This window comes from Oncorhynchus clarkii, chromosome 30, assembly GCF_045791955.1.
Source record: "Oncorhynchus clarkii lewisi isolate Uvic-CL-2024 chromosome 30, UVic_Ocla_1.0, whole genome shotgun sequence".
Classification (NCBI taxonomy): domain Eukaryota; kingdom Metazoa; phylum Chordata; class Actinopteri; order Salmoniformes; family Salmonidae; genus Oncorhynchus; species Oncorhynchus clarkii.
Window position 1 is genome coordinate 17,629,819 of NC_092176.1, and position 27,515 is coordinate 17,657,333.

The 27,515-nt window shown below is 43.2% G+C and overlaps 1 protein-coding gene across 1 annotated transcript in view; it reads right to left on the reverse strand.

Annotated features, from left to right (window-relative positions):
• LOC139389587 (bone morphogenetic protein 1a) overlaps positions 1 to 27,464 on the reverse strand; it is a 51,919-nt gene extending 24,455 nt beyond the window's left edge. Inside the window, exons 1-7 of the mRNA XM_071136419.1 lie at positions 27,090 to 27,464; positions 16,085 to 16,198; positions 14,929 to 15,072; positions 14,501 to 14,618; positions 12,662 to 12,840; positions 12,333 to 12,438; positions 2,147 to 2,271 (exon numbers count right to left, since the gene is read on the reverse strand). Of these exons, the coding sequence (XP_070992520.1) occupies positions 2,147 to 2,271; positions 12,333 to 12,438; positions 12,662 to 12,840; positions 14,501 to 14,618; positions 14,929 to 15,072; positions 16,085 to 16,198; positions 27,090 to 27,234 (931 nt within the window). The 5' untranslated portion in view covers positions 27,235 to 27,464. The remainder of the gene's footprint in view (positions 1 to 2,146; positions 2,272 to 12,332; positions 12,439 to 12,661; positions 12,841 to 14,500; positions 14,619 to 14,928; positions 15,073 to 16,084; positions 16,199 to 27,089) is intronic.
• Positions 27,465 to 27,515: the final 51 nt, after the last annotated feature.

The following is a 27,515-nucleotide window of genomic DNA, read 5'->3' on the forward strand; positions in this document are numbered from 1 at the left end:
AAATTTCTTGTTAACAAACTATAGTTTTGGCAAGTCGGTTAAGACATCTACTTTGTGCATGACAAGTCATTTTTCCAACAATTGTTTACAGACAGATTATTTCACTTATAATTCACTGGATCACAATTCCTTTAAACAGCTTGGAAAATGCCAGAAAATTATGTCATGGCTTTAGAAGCTTCTGATAGGCGAATTGACATAATTTGAGTCAATTGGAGGTGTACCTGTGGATGTATTTCAAGGCCTACTTTCAACTTTCAGTGCCTCTTTGCTTGACATCATGGGAAAATCAAAAGAAATCAGCACAAAATGTGTAGACCTCCACAAGTCTGGTTCATCCCTGGGAGCAATTTCCAAATGCCTGAAGGTATCACGTTCATTTGTAAAAACAATAGTGTGCAAGTATAAACACCATGGGACCATGCAGCCGTCATACCGCTCAGGAAGGAGAGTTGAACGTACTTTGGTGCGAAAAGTGCAAATCAATCCCAGAACAGCAGCAAAGGACCTTGTGAAGATGCTGGAGGAAAAAGGTGCAAAAGTATCTATATCCACAGTAAAACGAGTCCTATATCGACATAACCTGAAAGGCCGTTCAGCCAGGAAGAAGCCACTGCTCCAAAACCGCCATAAAAAAAGCCAGACTACGGTTTGCAACTGCACATGAGGACAAAGATCGTACTTTTTGGAGAAATATCCTCTGGTCTGATGAAACAAAAATAGAACTGTTTGGCCATAATGACCATCGTTATGTTTCGAGGAAAAAGGGGGATGCTTGCAAGCCGAAGAACACCATCCCAACTGTGAAGCACGGGGGTGGCAGCATCATGTTGTGGGGGTGCTTTGCTGCAGGAGGGACTGGTGCACTTCACAAAATAGATGGCGTCATGAGGAGGACAATTATATGGATATATTGAAGCAACATCTCAAGACAGCCAGGAAGTTAAAGCTTGGTCGCAAATGGGTCTTCCAAATAGATAATGACCCCAAGCATACTTCCAAAGTGGTGGCAAAATGGCTTAAGGACAACAAAGTCAAGGTATTGGAGTGGCCATCACAAAGCCCTGACCACAATCCTATAGAAAATTTGTGGGCAGAACTGAAAAAGCTTGTGTGAGCAAGGACGCCTACAAATCTGATTCAGTTACACCATCTCTGTACCCAACTTATTGTGGGAAGCTTGTGGAAGGCTACCCAAAACATTTGACCCAAGTTAAACAATTTAAAGGCAATGCTAACAAATACTAATTGAGTGTATGTAAACTTCTGACCCACTGGCAATGTGATGAAATAAATAAATAAAAGCTGAAATAAATCATTCTCCACTATTATTTCACATTCTTAAAATAAAGCGGTGATCCTAACTGACCTAAGACAGGGAATTTTTGCTAGGATTAAATGTCAGGAATTGTGAAAAACTGAGTTTAAATATATTTGGCGTATGTAAGGTGTATGTAAACTTCCAACTTCAACTGTATGTATTCAGTTTACATTGTAAATGTCGTGATCTCTGGATCCTAAGAACAGAGTGTTGATTCCTAGCCATCATTCTAGTCATTGTCCTCTTGAAACCAGCTGTTCTTTTGGGTCTATCTGGGAAAGAGTGATGACAAACTTCCTGTCCCAGGGTACTGTTTACACTCCTTCTCCTGGCCCGGGGAAGTAACAGCAACCATAGCCAGGGAACAGTGGAGGCTGCTGAGGGAAGAACGGCTCATAATAATGGCTGGAATGGAGTATAATGGAATGGTATCAAACCCATGAAAACCATGTTTTCATGCCATTCCATTAACTCCATTCCAGCCATTATTATGATCCGTCCTCCCCTCAGCAGCCTCCACTGCCAGGGAACCATGCCACATCAATGGTAAATGCTCAACTTTTTCCATCCAATGTACAGTAAAAGACCTCAGAAAACAAAGTGTTTTCAGTATTCACTCTGTGATGAGACACGAAAAAAATACACTCTCACTCCCAGCAGTAAGCTAAAGCAACAGCAAGCACTATATTATGTCCATTATGCAATATTATCTCAACTTCATAGGCCTATTGTTTAATATCTACAATATGGTATGTATCAACTCTACACCAACATGTATGTTGAACTCATTCAAAATATTGTTTACAAATATTGTGCTGTTCTTACTGGAACACTTGTAGAGTTTGCGTGCCTGTGTGATATCCCCTTTGCTTAGCCTTGTCCTCTGGCCAATCGGCGGTCTCACTCCATTGACATCATAGCGTGGCAGGATTGTGTCCAAGAAGATTCCTCTGCATTTCAGGAGAAGAGACTGCGGTTAGATCAAAACACAACAAAACCAAGAAGGCAGTCACACACACACTGGCGCACACACACATTGGTGTAAAGTACTTAAGTAAAAATACTTTGAAGTACTACTTAAGCAGTTTTTTGGGGTATCTGTAATTTACTTTATGACAAATTTTACTTACTATATTTCTACATTCCTAAATAAAAAAGAATGTACTTTTTACTCCATACATTTTCCCTGACACCCAAAAGTACTTAAATGAAAAAACAAGAAAATTGTGCTTTCTGGTTTGCTTAATATAAGGAATGTGAAATTATTTATACTTTTGAGCTTTTTATTAGTATTTTTTTGTATTTTCACCCAAATTTCATGGTGTCATGGGGTCTTGTCTCATTGCTGCAAATACCGTACGGACTCGGGAGAGGCGAAGGTCGAGAGCCATGCGTCCTCCGAAACACAACCCAACCAAGCCACACTGCTTCTTGACCCAATGCCCATTTAACCCGGAAGCCAGCCACACCAATGTGTCAGAGGAAACACCATACACCTGGCGACTGTCAGCGTGCACTGCGCCCGGCCCGCCACAAGAGTCTTTAGTGCGCGATGGGACAAGGATATCCCTGCCGGCCAAACCCTCCCCCAACCCGGACGACGCTGGGCCAATTGTGCGCCGCCCCATGGGTCTCCCGGTCTCAGCCAGCTGCGACAGAGCCTGGACTCGAACCCAGAATCTCTAGTGGCACAGCTAGCACTGAGATGCAGTGCCTTAGACCACTGCGCCACTCGGGAGGCCCTACTTTTAGACTTTTACTCAAGTAGCATTTTACTGGGTGACTTTCACTTGGGTCATTTTCTATTAAAAAGGTATCTTTACATTTAGTCAAGAATGACAATTGGGTACTTTTTCCACCACTGCACACACTCAGAAAATATGTTCACTCAGAGGACTCTGGTGAAGCCTAAAGATCCATCAACCAGCAGCTAAACTGCTGCCATTAACACTGACAGTAGGCATTATTCAGGGATCTACTGAGGACGCTGAAACTTATGGAAGCATCAGGCCACAGCTTTGCCTGTGTGAGTCTGGCGGCCTGACAGTAGGGCCTGAGCCAAGGAGTGAGATCTACTGTATGGGAGCAGACAAGGGGCTTGGAGGCCATATAATCCCTGTTTCACTCTCTCTGGATCAGAAAGGGATGCATTTAAAAAGGTGAAGATGTGGAAATAACTCAAATAATAATAAAGATATGTATAAGCCTTTGAATTCATACAAGTACGAACGAACATATGAGAAAATATGTACAAAATGTCCCCCCACCCCCATCTTAAACACAGTTATTGTGTTTGGAATATGGTGCCGAGACACCACCAAATACACACTGGAACATTCTGCCAGTTAAGAGAGTGGACAGAGTGTGATGCCAAGTCGTGCTGCCCACTGATTGGTTCTCAGTGTCCTCACTATGGTTTGGTTTCTTGGTTTATCGCACTCTAGCGACTACCTGTGGCTGGCCGGGCGGCTGCAGGCTGACTTCAGTCTTCAGTTGAACATTGTTTCCTCTGACACATTGGTGCAGCTGGCTTCTGGGTTAAGCAGCTGGGTGTTAATGAGCGTGGTTTGGCGGGTCATGTTTCAGAGGGCGCATGACTCGACCTTCACCTCTCCCGAGCCCATTGGGGAGTTGCAGCGATGAGACACGATCATAATTGAAATTGGGAGGAAAAGGGGGTAAAATACAAGAAAAGTTAAAATAACTAAGTGCTTAACTTCTAATTTATTATATAATAACTAACTAATGGACTGTTCCTGGTCAGTGGTCCCCTCTAAGGCTGTAGGAATGTCCTCCTCAGAGGACGTAGGTAGTTCAGATAGGTCTGAGTGTCAGAACTGAACTCACACTGACCTCATCATGTGTGCTGTACTACTTCCATCTGTACAGGCTGTACAGAACAAAAAGTCCAACACTGCAAACAAAATCCCTCCTCTGACATCTCTATGGAAAAGTCACAAAATGGATTGGTTTGTTGTATGGACAACAACATTTAGCATAAGGATTAAAAGTCAAAAGGAACAAGAACGATTACAAAGAAGTACAAAACTCACACCATGGTGGCTTGCGTTTGGCTTGAAAAGGAACAGTTGATGCCGAAAAAACAGACGTTTTCACACCACTTTCTCACTTGACACTTTGCTAGTTTATCATCTCCTTTTCTCTCTCTGCAATGGCGAGCAAAGGCCTTCTCCCTGGCCGTTCCCATGGTGACGTGCCCATCAATGCCAGGCATGTGCAAACAGAACAGCCTGAGCTAACAGTTGAAGCACTGCCTGCCTGTCTGTCTGTCTGCCTGCCGGTGAACAACGCCACTGCAGCCGGTGTCAGAGTAGACAAAGGGCACACTGGAAGGTCTTTATTTGAGTTGGCTCTGCTCCATGCACCAGGCCTTAAAAATGTCCCCAGCGTAGGGGGGGGCGGATAAAGCCCAGGGTCTGGTAACATGCCCCAGACAAAAAGCATGGGGAGCTGCCTTACTTGTCCCCAGGAGGACACTTCAAAACATGAGGGCTGCCCATGAAATCTTCCTAACAACAATCTCAGCAAAGGCCCTGGTTTCCCACGGTGATTTACAGTAAAAACGCTGTGCAAACACACAGGCTAATAATGGGGAAACAAAGGGAGACCATTGGGACAGGTACATCAGCCAATCAGCATACAGGGGAAGTGTAAACTGGATCACAAACCTCAGTGACTTGAGAAAAGCTAACAGGAGCACCTTGTCTCCTAATAAGGATCTCTGAAAACACACTGACTACACTCTCGATACAATCCACAATGAAAAAATGTATCTCTAAACAGTAAAATAATGGTATACGGCTATATTCAGGGAAAATAGGAATGCTCAGAGTGGTGAAATGACAACAAAGCAGGGAGCATCAACAATCATAAACCTACTTCATTCTGTCTGTACAGATAGAAAATAAAGGGCCAGACAGCCCATTCGGTGCAGTGGCTTGGCAGTGTTTGTATCCAATCTCAGCCTCCCGGCTTCCCAAAATTTGGTTGCCACGAGCGCATGGCAGTTTATTTGGGACGAGGTCCAGACAGCGAGGCTGCAATAGGAGGCATGGAGGATAGGTCCAGGCTCAGTGAAAAAGAGGGCAGAAAAATAAGAACAAAAGGACAGCCAACAGCTGGTTCTCATATCAGAGAGCTGTGTAGTAATGATTACGGTCTGGTCTGGTCTGGCCTCCCTCTCCTCCAGCTTTCACTCGCTTGTGTGTGCCCAGACTCACGTTACAGTCACATTGGGGAGCTGGGGCCTATCAAATCTCTTCCTGCAATTGGGAAAGGGGCATTAAATTTGAATAACAATCACTGGTACCGCTGTCTGTACCGCTAAACAGTTTCACATATTGTTTGGGAAAATTTGGGTCGAATTGCACAGACGGTACCAAAATTCAAATCACACACGCACACACACACACACACACACTCGGCTGTGGGAGGGAGCCTCATGTAACTGGTATGTTAAACTCAGTGCCAGGATACTCCCCCATTGTCACGTAATCCCCTATAGACTGCCCACTGCCTGACAAGATTATATGAAACCTTTATGCTGGGTTTGTATGCATTATACACTGAACAAAAATATAAAATGCAACAAATTCAAAGATTTTACTGAGTTACAGATCATACAAGAAAATCAGTCAATTTAAATAAATTCATCAGGCCCTAATCTATGGATATCACATGACTGGAATACAGATATGCATCTGTTGGTCACAGATACCTTGGAACACAGGAGTGATGGTTGCTGATAATGGGCCTCTGTACAACTATGTAGATATTCCATTATAAAAATTATGCCGTTTTCAGCTACAATAGTCATTTACAACATTAACAATGTCTACACTGTATTTCTGATCAATTTGATGTTATTTTAAAAATGAAAAAAAAAATGCTTTTCATTCAAAAACAAGGACATTTCCAAGTGACCCCAAACTTTGAATAACATACACTCCCATATCCTTTCTATCAATCACTTCTTCATCAATCTCAAACTATAAAACCTACACTGAACAAAAATATAAAAACGCAACATGCAACAATTTCAAAGATTTTTCTGAATTACAGTTCATATAAGAAAATGTGTCAATTGAAAGAAATTCAGTAGGCCCTAATCTATGGATTTCACATGACTGGGAATACAGATATTCATCGGTTGGTCACAGATACCTTAAAAAACAGGTAAGGGCGTGGATCAGAAAACCAGTCAGTGTCTGGTGTGACCACGTGATGCAGTGTGACACATCTCCTTTGCATAGAGTTGATCAGGCTGTTGATTGTGGCCTTTGGAATGTTGTTCCACCCTTCAATGGCTGTGTGAAGTTGCTGGATATTGGCGGGAACTGGAACACGCTCTCGTACACGTCGATCCAGAGCATCCCAAACATGCTCAAATGGGTGACATGTCTGGTGAGTATGCAGGCCATGGAAGAACTAGGACATTTTCAGCTTCTAGGAATTGTGTACAGATCCTTGCAACATGGGGCTGTGCATTATCAAGCGGAAACTTGAGCAAATGCAATTGTGTTCGTTGCCTGTAGCTTATGCCTGTAGCTTATGCCTGTCACGACTTCCGCCGAAGTCGGTCCCTCTCCTTGTTTGGGCGGTGTTCGGCGGTCGACGTCACCGACCTTCTAGCCATCACTGATCCATTTTTCATTTTCCATTGGTTTTGTCTGTCTTCCTTCACACCTGGTTCCAATCCCATCAATTACATGTTGTGTATTTAACCCTCTGTTTCCCCTCATGTCCTTGTTGGAGATGGTTAAATACAATAAAACACACTTACATTATTTTCTGTATATTTTGGTTTTTGGACTTTTATGAGCACTTATTAAACGACTCTGTTTATACCAAGTCTGTTTTCCTGCGCCTGACTTCCCTGCCACCAACACGCACCTATTACAATGCCTGCTCATACCATAACCCCACCACCTCGGGGCACTTTGTTCACAACATTGGAGTTAGCAAACCTCTCGCCCACACGACGCCGTTATCTGCCTGGTACAATTGAAACCGGGAGTCATCAGTGAAGAGCACACTTCTCCATCTTGCCAGTGGCCATCGAATGTGAGCATTTGCTCACTGAAGTCGGTTACGACGCCAAACTGCAGTCATGTTTAAGTCCCTGGTGAGGACAGCGAGCACACAGATGAGCTTCCCTGAGATGATTTCTGACAGTGTGTGCAGAAATTCTTTGGTTTCATCAGCTGTCCCGCAGGTGAAGAAGCCGGATGTGGAGGTCCTGGGCTGGCGTGGTTACATGTGGTCTGCAGTTGTGAGGCCAGTTGGACGTACCTCCATATTCTCTAAAACAATGATGGATGCGCCTTATGGTAAAGAAATAAACATTAAATTCTCTGGAAACAGCTCTGGTGGACATTCCTGCAGTCAACATGTCATTTGCACACTCCCTCAAAACTTGAGACATCTGTGGAATTGTGTTGTGTGACAAAACTGCACATTTTAGAGTGGACTTTTATTGTCCCCAGCACAAGGTGCACCTGTGTAGTGATTATGCTGTTTAAACATCTTCATGATATGCCACATGTCAGGTGGAGGGATTATCTTGGCAAAGGAGAAATGCTCACTAACAGGGATGTACAAATGTGTACACAGAATTTGAGAGAAATGATCTTCTTGTGCGTGATATTTTATTTCAGCTCATGAAAACATGGGACCAACACTTTACATGTTGCGTTTATATTTATTGTTCAGTATATAATTACAATGACACCTCAGTCTCCAACCCAGTCCCAAGTGGACTTGTTTGGCCATGCTTTGATCCAATGGAAACAGTGCTGAACTACAGCCTAAAAAAGAGAATGGGTGGACACCACCCAAATTAGCATGCAGTAGTCAGAGGGTGGGCTGGTCCAAACCTCAAACAGCCACTATAACACCACCGTCTCGGTCTGGGGCTGACAGGACAGCATCTGGAGAGATTTCCAGATACGTCAGACAGGGAATCTGGAAGAAAGAGGTCAGCTAGCACCCACGGACAAACTGGCACGGTGGAGTATCATTAAGATTATGACACATTCACTGCTCTCCTTTTCAAGCCTACTTCAAGGCCAAGAAGAAAAAATTGTTTTGTCAAATGGCAGCAGCATGTACTACAACAGCACTAGGAGAGTTTGGATGGAGTGGACAGCAGTTTTCTTGCTGTATTTTTTTCTTAATCCTTACATACACTCTACAGAAAAAAAATCATAAGAGGAAAAAGTAAGATATGAGACAAAAGCTTTCTTAACATATTCCATCTATGTGGCCATGAAAAAAATCTGGGAAAGAATGCATCTTTCTGATGTGATTTATTACACTCCTTACGTCCTTACTCTTCTATTAAAGACTGCACAAATCCTCTTTGACGCCTTGATTACAAATGCCACAATAGATCAATTAAATAAACTATTTTATTGCAAAATCTACAGCCTGCAGTCAGAACGCACCTGGAAACAGGATCAGTTTGATTCTGTACTCTGAGATTTGGCTTGTCAGGTCAATGTCGGGGAAATTACGGTGCATATGTCTCCATTTCCCCATACCTAAACATGTTCATCTGATCATTAGTGTTTGACCTAAATCCCACTAACACCTGGGAGCCATGAAGCTAGCCAGCAGACACCTCAGGAATAAAACCCTATAACTGCCCGGTATGTGGGATCATGTTGCTAACGACGATCAAAGCCTCTTCAAAAGCGGCCATATGTGGCATAATGAGGCAGTTCACGCTACGAGAGGAGAGCTTTTACAAGGAACTTCACAGGATGTATGAAAGTGACACGCAGCCTGATGCAGCAGGACCACTGGTGCTAGCTGCTCTACCTAAACCTGAAACTGGGGATGGACGTGGAGGTTTACTGGGCTGTTGCTACACTCCAGCAGCAGGAGCCAACCAGGGGAGGGATAATTGGAACAACCTGTGGCTGTGGGTAAAAGCTAGCTCATCAAAAGGTAGACATAATCAAACCTTATCCATGAATGCCCCCCCCCCCCCCCCCCTCTAATACATAGCTGCCACTGGACAGCATCCTCACTGAGAGACTTAGCTATCTGAAAAGCTACCTGGAAGAAATGAATATGATATATGCTCAACCCCATTATGAAGAACAGATAGGCATTGTATTACATGGGGGTTGGTAGGCAGGCTCTACTCAGAGTACAGAGTGACTGGGTAAGGTGGACATGAGGCTATACAATATCGAAAAGTTGGCGCTGTCTAGGAAAACATAGTAAATCAGAAACAGTACCATGATTGAAATGGAAAGCTCTGTAACTCCGCTCTTTCAACTCTATTGACATGTTACTCCAGATTACACTATTTTATCCTCTGAAATCCCATTACAAGGACAAGCAATAAAGTCCTATCTGAATCTCACTGCATGCTAAAATGTAAGCGGTGACCGTTGGGAGTTAAAAGATCCAAGGCAAAATAAACCTGTGGAAGAAAGAGAGAAAGTCAAGACACTCAAGAAGTCATATATTCTGCAGCTGTTCTTCCTTAAAGCCAAGGCACTGACACATTCATGAAGTCCATCAAGTGTTTTTTATTGAAATTTGTCCTGCTTCCCTGTACTTAAAACTCTTCAGATTCTGTCTCCCAAGCTAAGAATTTCAGCAGATCAATAATTTAATAGTACACTTTCAAAAAAAGGGTATGGTTAGGGTACAGTATTCTTTCTTGGGGTACAGGTAACTATCAAAATAATGGAAACACTTCAGTAAATGAGGGGTACAAAGTATATTGAAAGCAGGTGCTTCCACACAGGTGTGCTTCCTGAGTTAATTAAGCAAATAACATCACATCATGCTTAGGGTCATGTATAGAAATGCTGGGCAAGCCGTTATTTTGGCCAAATATTTTGTCTACCATGGCTATGCCCGCAAAGGATGACAATACCCCCATCCACAGGGAAGGAGTGGTCACTGAACGGTTTGATGAGTATGAAAACATGTAAACCATACGCCATGGCCGTCTCAGTCACCAGGTTTAACCCAATTGAACACTTACGGGAGATTCTGGAGTGGCACCTGAGACAGCGTTTTCCACCACCATAAACATAACACCAAATTATGGAATTTCTCATGGAAGAATGTTGTCACATCCCTCCAATAAAGTTCCAGACACTTGTAGAATCTATGACAAGGAGCATTGAAGCTGTTCTGGCTCGTGGTGGCCCAACACCCTATTAAGACACTTTATGTTAGTGTTTCCTTTATTGTGGCAGTTACCTGTACCTTCAGAGGTACACAAATGATCTCACATGGTACTGTTCAATACCTCAATAAAAACCTCTATTACACATTCCTGCGCCTGTCTCCCGATCCCTTTATACCAATGTGACACAGAAATGGTTTGTTGAGATCCGTATGGAAGAACTTCACTGGCCTGTAGAGCCCTGACCTCAACCCCATCGAACCCCTTTGGGATGAATTGGAACGCCAAGTGTGAGCCAAGCCTTATTACCCAACATGTGATGCCACACGGGGCGAGACCCGTAATCATCTGCGCAATACAAGTGGCAGGAAAGCCAAAACAACACAGATACTCACATGACCTACGGTCATTGTAACAATAAATCGACAGGACAATGGTGAACAAAGGGCACACTTATACAATTACTTATCAATGGGAATGGGGACCAGGTGTGCTTAATGACAGTTACGGAAGGAACCGTGACATTCTGTATGGACCTCGCTTTGTGCACGGGGGCATTGTCATGCTGAAAGGGCCTTCCCCAAACTGTTGCAACAAAGTTGGAAGCACAGAATCATCTAGAATGTCACTGTATGCTGCAGCGTTAAGATTTCCCTTCAATGGAACTAACGGGCCAAGACCTAACCACGAAAAACAGCCCCAGACGATTATTCCTCCTCCACCAAACTTTACAGTTGGCACTATGCATTTGGACAGGTAGTGTTCTACTGGCACTCGCCAAACCCAGATTCATCCGTTGGACTGCTTGGCATTGCGCATGGTGAACTTAGGTTTGAGTGTGGCTGCTCGGCCATGGAAACGGACAGTTCTTGTGATGTCATTGCTTCCAGAGGCAGATTGGAACTCGGTAGTGAGTGTTCCAACCGAGGACAGCTACGCGCTTCAGCACTCGGCATTCCCGTTCTGTGATATTGTGTGGCCTACCACTTCGCGGCTGAGCCATTGTTGCTCCTAGACGTTTCCACTTCACAATAACAGCACTTACGGTTGACCGGGGCAGCTCTAGCAAGGCAGAACTTTGACGAACTGACTTGTTGGAAAGGTGGCATCCTATGGCGGTACCACGTTGAAAGTCACTGAGCTCTTCAGTACAGGCCATTCTACTGCCAATGTTTGTTTACCAAGATTGCATGACTGTGTGCTCGATTTTATACACTTGTCAGCAACGGATGTAATAGCCAAATCCATTAATTGAAGGGGTGCCCACATACTTTTAGTGCAACTCTAAATCTAGCGTATAGGACCTATTTCAAATTCTAACTTTTAAGCTCAACATAGCCACTTCCTATGCGCACACGCTCCAGAATGGTAGAAATATCCTTTCTAAAATCGTATAATATAAAATAAAAAAAATGGCACAGGACTTAAGCATATCTTGTCTGCTAAATGAACAAGCCTACAGCCAATGGCATGGAGCATAGCCAGATAACATACAATAGGCAGACTAATATTCGGTTCTTCTGAAATAGTTTCTTTAGACCTGCTTAAAATAAATAAAGATGGTGTATAATAAATGGATTTATTTAGACTTTTAAAAATGTGGATGTTCCAAAGGCGTGCATTTGCATGACAATAACCGGCTTACAAAATGTCCTGACCGCCACAGCCCCCACTATGAAGAGATCAAACTTCCAGCAGTAGCATAGAACAGATATGGAGAGAAACATTAAGAGAGAAAAAGTTACATAGTCTGGGAATCTGCTCTCTGACCTAGATTGCAACTGGTTTCTATGTCTGTTCTGCTGTGTATGAAGTGGAACTTAGCCCAGTTCCTACCTTGAGAATGTATTCCTGGCATAGTGCATGATGCTGTCAAAGTCATACACTTCTCCCATAGAGTCCACCTCCCCTGGCTCCATCTTCAAGAAGTTATACTCCTGTCCTGTGAATAGAAGCAAGAAAACAGAAGCTGAAACCTACCCCTACCTCAAATACTGTACCAACAAACTGAATGGCAAACGTGAGTGGCTATCACCTAGAAAGGGAAAACTATGTTCATCACAGAATCATGTGATGGTCTCATCATCGAGCCATAAAATAAGCTGATCTCATATGACATCTCTCCCTGTTAGATGAGTGGGCTGTTCCATACACAGTTGTCTTACCTGGCTGGATGTTGTCCCTGATGATGCTGACATGTTCGTCTCTGTCGGGCCGGGTGTGCTCGTGCCAGAAACCAATCACATGGCCAAGCTCATGAACCACTATTCCAAACTTGTCACAGTTCTTTCCAATGGAGATGGCCTGTGGACCGCCACCCCTGCGGCCCACATAGGAACAGCACCTGCAGGTTCCAACACACAGAACACAGATCAGGGACAGGTCAACAGGCAGGGTAGCAAGCTAGTGCCCAAGACTGTGGTAACTGGCTACATAAAAGACACAAAGATGACAGTGTTAGCGCAAGAGGGGCCATCTTGCTTACCATGGTACTATCTAAGTGCTACATTTATGTCTACAGATCAATCATGTAACAAGAACTTTGTGAACTTCGTGTTACACCGGATATAGAGCTTTACTTCCACAAACATGCAAGTGTAAACCAGAGGCAGTGAACAAATAACGAATAGGCCAAGGGAAGGAATCCCTGTTTGTAGAGAGACACAGGGGCTGACGGCAACTGTTTGTGGTTCAACTGGCATCTCTAATTTTTTGTACTTTTTACCACTTTTTCTCCCCAATTCCGTGATATCGAATTGGTAGTTACAGTCTTGTCCCATCGATGCAACTCCCGTGTGGACTCTGGAGAGTCGAAGGTTGAGAGCCATGCATCCTCCGAAACACGACCCAACCAAGCCACACTGCTTCTTGACACACTGCTCGCTTAACACAGAAGCCAGCCACACCAACGTGTCGGAGGAAACACCATTCAGCCGGCAACCGAAGTCAGCGTGCATGCACCTGGCCGGTCACAAGGAGTCGCTAGAGTGCGATGGGACAAAGACATCCCAGCCGGCCAAACCCTCCTCCACCCGGACGAAGCTGGATCAATTGCGCACCGCCTCATGGGTCTCCCGGTAGTGCCCCGGTCGAATACAGTGGTGACATTCATTGATGCGTGCTTCACTGTAGATGGAGGGTTACAGTGTGTGACCATAAAGGCTGGCTGCAGACTGCAGGGCTCTTTCTCTCCCTCCCTGACATGAAAGGCTCAGTGTGGGAGCCAGGTCCATGGGCACACACCGCGCCCCTGTGGGCCAACCAGCCTCTCTCTAATTACTATGAACCCAGCCAGGCTCTCCTGAGATGGGTCTTGAACTTTGCACAGGACAGATGGAGCCTGCTGAATATGCAGCAGGCCAGCCCAGAGCTCAGGCATTCTCACTGCTAACCGCAGCCGCCTGCGTGGATAATGTCATCCCTGTTACTCTGGAGGCCAGTTAGCAGGAAAAAAATGGCTAACAACAGCTGGGTGGAAAAAGGGCAGTTTATGTTCCATATCCGCACATTAATATGCTCTTCTTGGTAACTGATGTACTGTGTGTGCACCGAGTCAGAATGTAACCATCAACGCTGCTACAGTTTTTGTGTAAACTCATTTGAACTTAAAAACATGCATAGCTGGGAAAAGGACCAACTATATCACGCAGAATAAAAGCTGGCGTGTTATGATAAAGCTGAGGAGGTCTCCCTTGGATGCCATTAAAAAAAAAACATGTGCTCAGTGAAAGATGAATCAGGACTGAGGCACAGCAAGCATTCCTCGGGCCTGAATGGCCGTCTTTCCCAGTACTTGCAGGGGGCTGCAATTACCACAATTCATGCAGACAGACTGCGGACAGAGGGGATGAGCAAGCACTAAAGGCCGATGGAGGAGAGGTAAGGAAAAGTACTTAAGCGATAAATCATTATGGCTGTGTGGATAAAGGAGTGTCATGTGTGAGCAGGCTGACCAGTTAGATTTCCTTCCTGAGGGATGCGAGCCTAGACCTCTGTGGACTCACCCACATGGCCGGTAAGTGAACACAATGTAGCTCTCCTCTGTTGTCCTCTCCATAAAGGTCACACAGGTGTGCTTCTCCCAGTGACGCATGGCCTGGCGGAATATCGCCCGCTGGCTGCCTGAATGTGATGGGAAGAAGGGAGATCAGTGAGGCTGACGAACATAAGACGCATGTAAAAAAGAGGATAAAATACTGTACCAATGCTGACAGCTTGCTCGTAGTTCTAGATCCACTGCCAAATTCGTCCCATGTCAAGTTAATAAAATGTTTTATGTAGAATAGCTGCCAAGATATTCATTTTAATGTAGGTATTGTGAATGCAAGTATGCTGAACAGACACCAGCTGCCACCTTTTAGTAGGGAACTATATTTTGGGCTCATATGAGAACCATAGGGCAAGTAAACATCAGTGATGATGTGGGACTTACCACTGAAGTTCCCACTGATGACATAGGGAATGACACCTTCTGGCCACACCCTCTCAGGCCTGGAGGTTGCCGCCCTTTTCCTGCGGTGTGATCCTTGCCGGTTTGGCACCACTATGTTTCGACTGGTCTCATTTGCAGAAGACCCTGTCATTCACAAAACCCAGCCAAAGATGAAGTTTGTACAATATAATCATAATCAAAAAGTTCAACTCCGGTGAGAACATGGTAAAAAAAACAACCACCTTTTTATGGAATCTAGAATGGGCCGTAATAATATCTGTTGAGTCAGAAAGTGACCTGTTATGTGAATTGACAGTTCACAGACCATCAAATACAAACCATGAGAAACTTAAACATTTGAGACTACCACTTTTCAGCTGTTCCTAAATGGTAAAGAGATAACAACGACAATGAAGCGTGCTTTATAACTCCTGTTGAGCATTTTCTATGGCGCCTTCATAAACACTTTGAGAGTGCTGGTGATAAACATGCTGTTAGTTTATAACACGTGTCATGGCCAACCAAGTGTTGGAGCCGAGCCATCACGTGGTGCTGAGTGGTTCATGCATAGTACACATCTTCCTGGCAGATGCACTGGGAGAGAGTTGCAAAGCCTCCTTTTATAATTGGCCTTGAGGTGGGAAAATGTGGAAACTATTTCACTGTATTAAAGCTTTTTTCTTGGAATTGTTTGTATTGTGTCATTAAATGAAAATTCCACCCCAAAACTATCATTTCTTATTTGTTTCATTAGTCCATTGTTGATTTAGTACCTAAATGTTTTTCATGTCAGCAATCAAGTTGTCAAGATATGTAACTTTCTAAATACAGAATAATGCAAAACGCAGCATCATGTGATACAAAATGCATCATATTTTGAAAGTTCTGGTACATATCTTGACAACTTGATTGCTGACAAGCAAAACATTTTGAGACTATATCGACAATGGACTAATGAAACAAATACTGGTGGAGTTTTCCTATGACACACATTTTAGTCAGCACTATATAACAGCACATGCACAAATGGAGTCAGACATTTAGAACTGATGGCAGGCACATTTATTAGAAAATGCTAGCTTTAAGCCTATGGCACTAGGCCGAAGTCTATAGTCACAATGACCATGACTGGGTCAGCCTCACAGCTCTTGCTCACCTGTGGTTGTCTGATTGAAGGTCTGGACGGTCCGCTGGACCATGTTTATAACCCGGTCCACCTTAAACATGCGCATGTCCTCCTCATCCAGAGCAATGTCTCCCCAAAAGGCAGCTGAAACAGACACCGAGAGAGAAAGTATGTCAGACATATTTAAGGTGTTTTCACAATATTGGACATCGTTTTGCACCGTCCATTAGCCTCAAGGTTTTCCTGCTCTGCAGTCAGACAAACCACGTGGATCACATAGACAGCCATTCAAACCAAGGGTGAAAAAGCTAGACATTGATACACATGCGCACAACCACACACAATCCCTCCCTTTTCTTTAGCCCTCTCTCCCTCGCTCTCAAACAGAACACAGAGTTGTGAAACAGCAGTTATGTGAATGTTTGAATAACAGGAGAGGAGTGTGGTCTGAATCTCAGAGCTCTATAAGCTCCAAGCTAAATAAATCATATTATCAGGGGAGGGAACATATCTGTATGACATTCAATGGAGGACATATTAAATCAATTAATAAGAGCTACATTCAAAAGCTTTTAGAACAGCATACCCCAGATGTGCTGGGTCAATCCAGTTGCCGCTAAAAGAACTGAGGGAAAATGTCATGTCCTGATATTCTTGTACCGTTAATTAGTCCTCAAGCAGACCTAATACTGTGAGTTGCTGCCTCGATACGGTATATGGGGCACCTTGAACAAGTAATAGGTTTTTAAATTGAGGCCAAGGAGAAGGACAAATAACCAAACAGTCACCCTTTATGAGGAATATGCTTTATGGGACTCCTTTCTAAAATGCCCTATTTCTGTAGCAGTTAGGGTAGGAGTCCTCTCCACAGAGACACGCCACTCTGTTTTACAAGCTTTCAACACCAGCACGTTTGCTGGATTTACAGCCTGTTCTTTGTGAAGGAGTGGAGTGAAGGGGTGGAGGAAGGGAGGGAAGGAAGGCGGAAGAGAGAAGGGGTGGCAGGGTAATCCATGTCTGAACAGGAAGATGAGAGCAGGAGGAAGAGGGGAGGAAGGGGAGGAGGAGGGCATAAAGCCTCACTGCCCACCTCATAATCCTGTGGGGAGGAGAATGTGAGGAGGGCATAAAGCCTCACTGCTCACCTCATAACCCTGGGGGGGGGGGGGGGGGGGGGGGGGGGAGAATGTGAGGAGGGCATAAAGCCTCACTGCCCACCTCATAACCCTGTGGGGAGGAGAATGTGAGGAGGGCATAAAGCCTCACTGCCCACCTCATAACCCTGTGGGGAGGAGAATGTGAGGAGGGCATAAAGCCTCACTGCTCACCTCATAACCCTGTGGGGGGGAGAATGTGAGGAGGGCATAAAGCCTCACTGCCCACCTCATAACCCTGTGGGGAGGAGAATGTGAGGAGGGCATAAAGCCTCACTGCCCACCTCATAACCCTGTGGGGAGGAGAATGTGAGGAGGGCATAAAGCCTCACTGCCCACCTCATAACCCTGTGGGGAGGAGAATGTGAGGAGGGCATAAAGCCTCACTGCCCACCTCATAACCCTGTGGGGAGGAGAATGTGAGGAGGAGGGAGAAAGATTATCCTTTGCAAACATGTTTTCACTGTGTGTGAGGGTTCTACTCCTTGGGGATAGGAGGCAGAGTAGCAAGAGATAGATCAGGTCAGACCTAATGGAGTTATCTGCTGTGGCTGGAGTGAATATGGTACCGACTACTGTGTGTTCACAATTTGAGCGTGAAAGTAGGTTACCCCAAGAATTACCCAGAGTTGTTGAAAATCAAGTGCAATAGAGAAAGATGGACAACTAGGAACTGACAAACTGTGGTCTAGGAATCAAAGTGAAAGCATATGTTCAGCGTGTATAGTTGTTTTTAGAACACTACAAAAGCATCTAAGACAAAGCTCTTTTATAACTGAGCTATCATTGGCCCGGCCCTTGATAACAGTCAGATAGTGGTGTGTGATTATCTCAAAGAGAAGAGAAAGAAAACAAGAGAAAAAAAGGGTTTTGGCTTGTGTCCCTTATCTACCAGAGGAGAATTATTGAAACAGTATGTAGCTGGCTGAGATGCAGCCAGTCTCCCACAAGCAACGGAGAGGGTCAGAGAGGTCATGTTGTAGAGCGGTGGGGCTAGGCAGGATTACAGGCTAATGACAGCAATAAGAAAATATGTAGATCTCTGCCTGCAAGATAGGGCACGCTCAGAGCTCTGCGGGCAGGTTTGAAATACCAGAAGTCAAAGGGATCCTTGAATTTGCACTCAGAAAAATGCTAAATTGCTGTGTGTGACCAAAACCCAGAAACACTAAACAGACTATTCCTAATCAGCACTAATACAGAAACTCTGTGCCAAGAGTATATCTGATCATTGCTAGCTACCGGCTGTCCATACAGTATGCAATGGATACAAACTGTCTTACTTCTTACTTTTGATTCCTAAAACTGACTGACAGCATTAAAGGATGAGAGAACAGACAAGCACTTGGACAAAACCAACATAAATTTGGGGCTGATGTCACAGAGAGGACAGTGAGCACTAAGATGGGTGTGTCCAAAATCATTTGCAAAGTACTCTTCCCTTTAACACAGTGGAAGATGAAAATGCAGATGCAATTTGAAGAGTTACCGTGCTTTACCTAATTCTTAATGCTACAGTAATACTGCACTCAGTTAGTTATTAGCAGTGATTTACTGGCCTAATGCTAGAACTAACCACACAACAAGGTGCAGGATTGTCCCCCTACCCCCACCCCTACACAGAGGGCTAATGTATTCTTCATCCATGGTGGACACCCACTCATCCACAAAACATTCTGGGGACAAGCTCTTAATCCAGCCTATAATTGTTCCCTGACAACAGCGAAGATTGAAATGAGCAAATGCACAGCCCCTGCGTCATTAGGCCTCATTTCCCCAGGCTTCCCAGCCGTCGTGGAGAAGCTGCAGGTTAAGGAAAATCTCGCAGGGATTGAGAATTAATCCCATTGTCTCCTGGCTTGAATTATCCACGGACACAGACTGAATTCTCTGGAATCTTCAATATGGGGCACCGGGCAGAGGACAGGATGGCAGCCATTGCACTGGCCAGTTGTTTTTTAAACTGAGAAACCCCACTGTATGTGCACCCCTGTCAAAACAGACTAAGCAGAGAAAGACTAGTAGTGTAGATTCAAACCCAGAGAGAGAGCACGAGAGAGAGAGAGTGGCAGATGGGAGCAGATCATTATTGAGCATAGCACTGCTGCCACTCTCTCTCTCTTTCCAGCAACATTCATTAACTAAATGACAACAGCTGCGGGCATGGTATTAATATCAACAGGAATTTAAAAGATGAACAATTTGATCATTTCCGCTCTGATAAATAGTTTCATTCCAGTTGATAGATTATATGGTTTTCAGTGTCCTAACATCTATGATAGGAAAACACACAACAGGCATTTTTCATCAGCGCGACACGCTCGGTGGCTGGGAAAAATATGGTTTTCATGTGGACATAATGTGAAGATAAAAACAGCCTGTGATGAAACATTTGATTAATTGCACTTTGTGTGTGTGTTACACTTAGACCCTCCGCTGCAGCCCGGACTCAGGGGTAGACTTAACATAGTAAATGCTAATCTGTCTCCCTCCATTTAGTATGATATACATGTTACAATTAGTATGGTATGTATTAATTTGTGGATGTCGATTATCCATTTTGTATGATATGTTACGTATTACAATTCACATGATATGTTACGAATTTGCAATATGTATGATATGTTACGAATTCCAATTTGTTGTGGCTAACGTTAGCTAGGCTAACAGTTAGGGTTAGGGTTAAGAGTCAGGTTAAGGTTAGGGTTAGAGGAAGGGTTAGCTAACATTCCAAGGAGTATGTAATTGCAAAGTTGCTAACTAGCTAAAATGCAAAAGTTGTCCGTTATGATATTCGAACACACAACGTTTGGGTTGCTAGACGTTCACGTTATATGTTGACCCATCCACCCCGACCAACCACCCTCCTTTATTTTTTTATTTAAAGCTGCAATATGTAACTCACAAAGAAGTATGAGATTTGATCTGTCACTCTCATTGAAAGCAAGTCTAAGAAGCAATAGATCTGTTCTGTGAGCCAATTCTATGCTTCCCGTTCTTAAGTTTCATTTTTGCTTCCTTTACTTTCAATTTTTAACACCAGCATCAAAAAGCTGAAAATACAATATTTTTGGTAATTGGAAATATATTTCACAGTGGTTAAGATCGTACAATGATTCTCTGTTTTGTCACAAACTGAAATTCGGCAAAGTATTAGAATCTTAGCAAACAGGAAATGGCAGAGCGATGTCTGCATAGTGCACCATTAAGTAACCTTCTGTCTTATGTAACCATGTAACCATACTTATGTAACCATACTAAATTTAACATGTCACACTAATTTCAGTGTCTCGGATTTAAGTTTACTATGTTATGGCTAGTCTATGTAACTAGGCTGCCCCCTCCCCCATAGCTGGAAGGAATGTCTCTTTAGATAATCTTAACCATCATAATCCCTTTAATCTCAGACCACCCCCATCAATCTGTGTCCTGTAAGATTACGCACAAGATCTCTATCAAATTAAACACCACTTGATTCAGGGAATTCCCAGGACATGGCCTCCTTAGTGTCAGACACACACTATGACTGACTGACACTCTTTACCGGCAATTGTCCCTGTGTGACTTCCAGGGCACCACATCTGCTACATCATCTAAAAATTAACACCACTGTCACACAAAGGAAAGTTGGATCAGTAGGGCCACAGTGCAGGCAACGTGAGGCTAAGACATCTGTAGGACTCAGTTTCCCTGAAAAAAAATGGCATTTTCCCAATCGAAGACCCTGAGATGAGGGGGAGGAGGGGAAAAAAACAGCTGACGTGTGCTTGAAATACATTACAATGACATGGCGACGCCTTTCACAGTGAATGTGTTCTTTAACAAACTTTGCATTTGAATTCCAATGGAAGCCAATACTGTATTGAGTTAAGATGATTACCATCTGATGTCAGTACAGGTATCACTTTTCAGGTTTCATTCTGTGCCTGCAAACCCTATCTGACGCCACACATACTGGCTAAAGTGAGACAACAGGGAGATACAGCAACAGGAGGCACAACGAGTATACTGTATCTTTAAAATGTCTGAGAGAAAAAAACGAAGAAAGCATCATGAATAGTGAGGCAACAGCATCTTACGATCTATGAAAAGCTTATAACTCCAGTAAGAGCTGGTGGGAGTGGGAGTATTGTAAATATTATGCCCCTTTCCTGTAAAAACAACTCCAGCTGTTAATCTTAAACAAATGCTTATCTTGACATTTCCTCACACTGCAATTTCAGCCCAAGGCAGGAGTACAAACTCAACTTGTATACTCATTTCAAAGATAACTAAGGTGTAATTAGGAGAGAGGTTCCGGAGAAGCCTCAAGCTAAAGCCCCAGATTCAAGGGGGGATAACACTCCAATAAAAGCCTAGAAGTCTCATCAGGCACCACAGCAGAGATCAGGCCAGAGTTACTGCCACCCCACTGAGTCCTATTATTGACACCATGAAGACAGCTTCAGCTGGAGAGCCACACGTTTAAACGCCTGTCTCAATTTACACATTTCACACTCCATCAGGCCCATTAGCTAGATCTAATTTCCCAATATTTATCCATGTCTAAAATGTAAGCTTAATGTTGACTGACAGTGTTCTCCAATAACTTCCAAACTGTATGTCCATAACATTTTTAAATAATCATAATTATATAGAGTTCCATGATCATGTAACCATTGCAACACATTACATCTGTTATCTTGGCAATGCACATCTTGGCAATGCATTGCTCGTCAAGAGCGCTAGCTACATAGCTAGCTACATAAGGTACAGATCTGAGATTAGAGAAGAATTGCTTAAGATATGACTTGAATTCATTAGTCAAGCTGAGATATGCTTAAAATATGCATTGGAGTCACAAATAGACTTCAAACCCTCTTAAAATATTCCATGAATAAAAAATAATGTTCAAAATCAAGAGAGACTTCTAAGAAACTACAGGTTGGGAAAACAATACTATATCCAGATGAACAGTAATGAAGATCAAATGAATAGTCAAACTGAATGGCAAATGGGACTGGATTGTAAAGAAGTCCCCATTTTGCTTGTTTAGCATCATTATTGTTGCTTAATTGGGCGTGCTTTGAGTCATTTAAATGAGCACTCCCACGGCATTTGTTATTTCTTAGCGCTGACAACAAATCAATTGTCCCACTCCCCACAAATGCACACACATTATCGCACCCTAATCACCTGAAAACTACAGGAGCAAACCTGTTGATGTAAACTACATTGTGTGCGGGGTGGGCTGGTTTGTATACATTTCATCTTCCATACATGGCTGCTTACCCTTTAGATAACTATTTGCCTTGTAATGATAATGGGCTTTCTAGCGGCAATATGAACTAAATAATGAAATAGAGATGTAAAGTTTAGAAGTAAATCAACAAACCATTTAACAACCATTATCAAGCCATACTATGAGTAAAACATTTCTACAACAATACTGACATTCCTACTGTTTTTTTGCTGACTAATAGAATCCCCCCTCAAAGAGGGGCCTCCAATGACAAACATCTGGTTCTTACTGTCAATCGCACTAGTAACTACATCTGTTTGAGGATAACCATTCACACTTCACTCTCTGTTTCTTGAATGCCTATACACGCTAGGATCACATTTTGCATTGTGAGTTATATAAAGATCCAGGATTTGAACCCAGACATGTGAGCTCTCCATGTCTGGCAAGAGAACAGGGCCTCAAGCAACAAGCTCCCTCTGGGTCATACTCTCAACAACTGAGGACACCTGAAATAAAATCAGGGAATTATCAAACTAAACTTGTCAGATGATAAAAGGCATCAGCCTGCCTTCGAACCATCCCTCATCACCCCATAATCCTGTGTTTATTATCAAGTCAGAGACTAGCTCATAGCCAAATGCACAAGTAAAGGCGGGAATGATTAAAGGCTTGGGTTATATGCACACATGCAATTCTCAGGGCCAGTAAACAGCCCCGGGATAAGCTGCCAAGCCCCTCTGAATGGGCTGCACTCACCTTACGCTGGTGTGGCCAGTCTGCCCAGCCTGCCCTCCACCTTCCAGCAGCTCTGCCCTGGCATGGTGTGAATGACCTACAGTCTGTGGGAACTGCCAGAGCTAGTCAGAGGGGAGAGGAGAGGGGCTGGGCGAGACGGAAAACCACTTGCATAAGTGAGGGCAGGGGGTTGCTTGAGATTGGTCTCCTCCTCTCCCTCCATATAGGCTACACAGCAGATGTCTCTTGGTAATGCTTAGAGTAGAGGAGCTCAAACACAGGGCAAGCCCGCAGACTGATGTCAGAATACAAATTAGGATACGATTTAAAATTCAGGAGACTCAACCCTTGCAAGACGCTCCTTGGTAGATTAAGTCATCTACCCCATTATAATCCATAATCAAATGTCAACTCAGTTTCTGCTCTCTTGAAGATGTATCATTATTTAAATAGAGAAGACATTGAGCGTGACTTGCTCTCATCCATTTTTCATATAGAAAGTGAGTGGATCTAATCTCAATGGGTTCTTACAGTCTTAAATTAGTTTCAGGGATGCTACCAAGGTTGGAGCTCTGTGAACTAAGGCATTTTCCATCATTTAACTATCAGCTTTAAATGGCTTTTCCCCATATACATTTTTAATGAATGTTAGCAATTATATTTTGCTCAAGTGAACCTAAAGTTAAATGATTGGTTTAATTTATTGTTTAATCTTGTCAGCTGGAAAGCACACACTGTCCATTGTATTGATCTAAAGCTAACCTTGAGCAGCAGACAGCTATCAAATTGACTCAATGCAATGGTGTCCTTAAGGGGAAATAAGAGTAGAAATCCATACAGGCACGAGGCCAAGTGAGTGAAGGAACACAACAGCAGTTTTGATTGCTGACAGTGGTTGTCACCTTTTGCGCTCTAGCATTATGAACAAGTAAACTAGTGAGTGAGAGAGTGAGTGAGTCAGTGAGCGAGTCATTGAGTGAAGACGTTTGAGTGAGTTGAAATAGGGCTGGATCATAGGTGCAGCATATCTTTCGTAAAAAAGAGTACAAAAGTTGGATCCGGGTCAACATCAGCCATCCCTTGGATTATTTAACAAATGTAGAGCATGCTGAAGGAGCACGTGGAAAGAGCTTGGAGAGCTGGGATTGAGGAGGGGAGAGGGGCTCAGAGGCTTGACATGGGTGGGAATTATTCTTGCAACTGTCTCTCCACCACCTGTCCTAAACAATGCCCAGGGGTAACACTGAACATAATAACACTGTTCATAATGATGATGGGAATGGTATATCATCATTACTAAAATAAGTAATAATTTCTTGACATTTGATTGCTACAGCTCGTGATTTAGAGTCCCTGCCTAAATACACAACAGAGCTGGCTTGTTTTGGTCATTTGCTCTCTAGACAAATGAAAGACATCATGTTAGGCCAACGGGATAAGCGGCAAGCTACAAATGGACACCATGGACCTTGATCCATAGCAAACACTGCAAATTACATCTTTGTTCATGTTGCATCCTCAATTCCAGCCAAAACATATAATCCTTATTTGAAGACATCATTTTTTACATTTAGGAATACCACTTTGGAGCACTTGTACTGATCGATTGACCCTGCTTTTGGGGGGCTCCTTACCTGGAGTCATGTGTAGGGCTTTCAATAAATTCCCTGGCTTTCCAAAAATCCTGGTTGGAAGATTCTGGATTTCCTGCTTTCCTGCTTATTCCCTCCTGATTCCGGGTTATCTCCATTTATTGAAAGTCGCCTGAATTTTGCAACCCTAGTCATGCGTCAGTTATCCTACTATTTACAAGTGACATATAACAATTTGTCCTGACCACTGAGATGACGGATACTGATGATTTACATAAGGGCTGCTCCTCTAAACAGATCTATGTAGGGAGTTGAGAGTAGAGGAGAGGAAGCAACCTCTTGAACCCCCCCCCCCCCCCCCCCCAAAAAAAAAACATATCACTCCTTAATATGTAAAAGAGGAGTATAAACAAGCCACATGAAATATGAGCAGTGTGTGTGTGATGCATTCTGTACTGCAACATGCCACTTGAATTATAATCTGCCTCTGCAGCAATTTAGAGTGGCTGGTATATGGTCTTCTATGTCATGCTCAACCCAGCTTCTTCTCATTACAAAAATAGGACAAATAATCCAGGCCACTGGACTGATGAGAGAGGAAGAGGAGGTGACGAAGAGTACGACTTTACACATGGTCAATTCCACTGTAACAGAATGATGCTGCGACTCTTTAAAATGTATGTAAAACAAAAACCACTGATTGAAAAGTTAAACAAACCATACAACTCTATGCACGAGGACTACTTTTAACAATTTCCGCGGAACATTTTACAAAAACACATTTACCTGAAGAACAGGGCAGAGGCAAAGTTTGGTAAAATAATGACGGTTTGTGCTGTTTGTGGCATCACTCTGTTTACCATGGAATAGCCCACATCCCCTGCATGATGCTGTCGAGCGAGAATGAGACACATACAAGCACCAACACATTTAAGTACCAGGGAGAACTTCCAGAGGGGTCATTTCTAAGAGGAGCCATGTCTCTATCTGTAACAAATGTATTCCCCAGATGAGGACAATATCTCTCAGAATTCCCCAAAGACACTAGGAGATACAGTGAACTCACAGCACAGTGTTTATTGCGATGACAACTGGGATATCTTCTTCTATACAAAATATAGGCCTATTCTGTTATGAATGTTGACTTTATATTTGGAGACATCAGCTAGAAAGGGGATGGTGCAATCCGATACTTCAACAGAATCCAAATGTATTGATTTAGTTTAATTAGGCTGCACTTATTGTCTGGATTATGAATAAAGACCCCTTCAACCTTGGCTATGGGAGAAGAAGACCCATGATGATGAGAGCAATGTCCAAGGAAACTTGCAGATAACAGCCAACATATAATTAGAAGAACACATACAATATGGGTCTAATGGTTTTTAGATGGGGTCAGAAGTGGAGATCATTCATACATAAGGATGAAATAGATCAGGGGTGTATTCACTATGAGCCAAACAGAACCAAACGGAACGAAAACGGGAGGGACCTACCTGAATTTGTCCAATAGAAATTATCGGATTCGTTGCAAAACGTTTCTCGCGTGGAGTAAACGGTGAAATGTTTTCCAACAGAAACGGCGTAATGAATACACCCCATATGTAGCATACAACACCCCAATCTCCAGCCGCTTGTTTTCAGTGGTCGCGTGAACAGCCGGTGAAGTAAATGCACGTCATTTTGCGCAATGACAAAACCAGTTGGGGAACACAAGAGCCTCATAATAACATAGTAGAATGCAGTGTTTTTCTTCACGACCAAGGCCTGCATAGCTTAAGTAAATGTAACATCGGCAAGGATTTGAATAATTTCAACCGACAGTTCAATGGGTGAAGATTTAGTGCTATCAAAATGAATCTTCCAAGTTTGGCTATACATTTGATTAAATAGGCTATTCTAAAAATGCAACATTTTTGACAACTACACAGACAGATTATACATTAAATATACTCTTAACTATAGATAAAGATATGGCGAAACTTTAAAACAAATAGCATTTTCCATTATGTTCTTCCAGTAAAAATTCCAAACTTTTTTTTCCATGCTTTGAAAAATGTACCCTGAGAAATTACATTGATGTCCTCGGTTTATTTCCACGAGTGCCATCTTTCCACCATGAGTTATGCCAACAGTATGTTATGTGTAAATCAGCAAAACTATGACAATATTTAAAAAATAAAGAATCATTTAAAAATATATATTTTAAAACTCGATTCCCCGCTGTCATCTCCAAAATGAATATCACTCACTTCCAAACACATAAAAGCATTTCGTGGCATGTTTTAGGTCCACATAAATGTTAGATAAAAAGCATTCCAAAAGCTTACCAGCTTTACAGGGATCCTTATAGTCGATCACATCTGAGGTGGCAGTGGGCTCCACATAGTAGCTTGTTTCTATTGCTTCTAAATCGATCGCCGATATCATGCAAAAGCAGGATAGAAGAAACAAACATCTCGTTGTGAGATCCATTATTCGTGAGTGAGGGGTACAGCAAAAGACGAGAAATAAGAGGTAAAGAACAAGAGGAACGAGAGGGACAGAAAGAGAGAGAGAAAATGGGAGGTTTTGGGGGAAATGAGATCTCTCCGGAGGGCGGGTTTAAAATCAGAGCTCAGCCTCTCCACAATGTCTTGATTCTGGGGCAGTGATTCGCTCCCCTAGTCGTGCTCCGGGCTAGTGCATTTGCCAGCAAACTTCGGTGATCGTGGCACATCATCGCGTTGGTATGTCTGGAGAGGACCGAGGTAAAG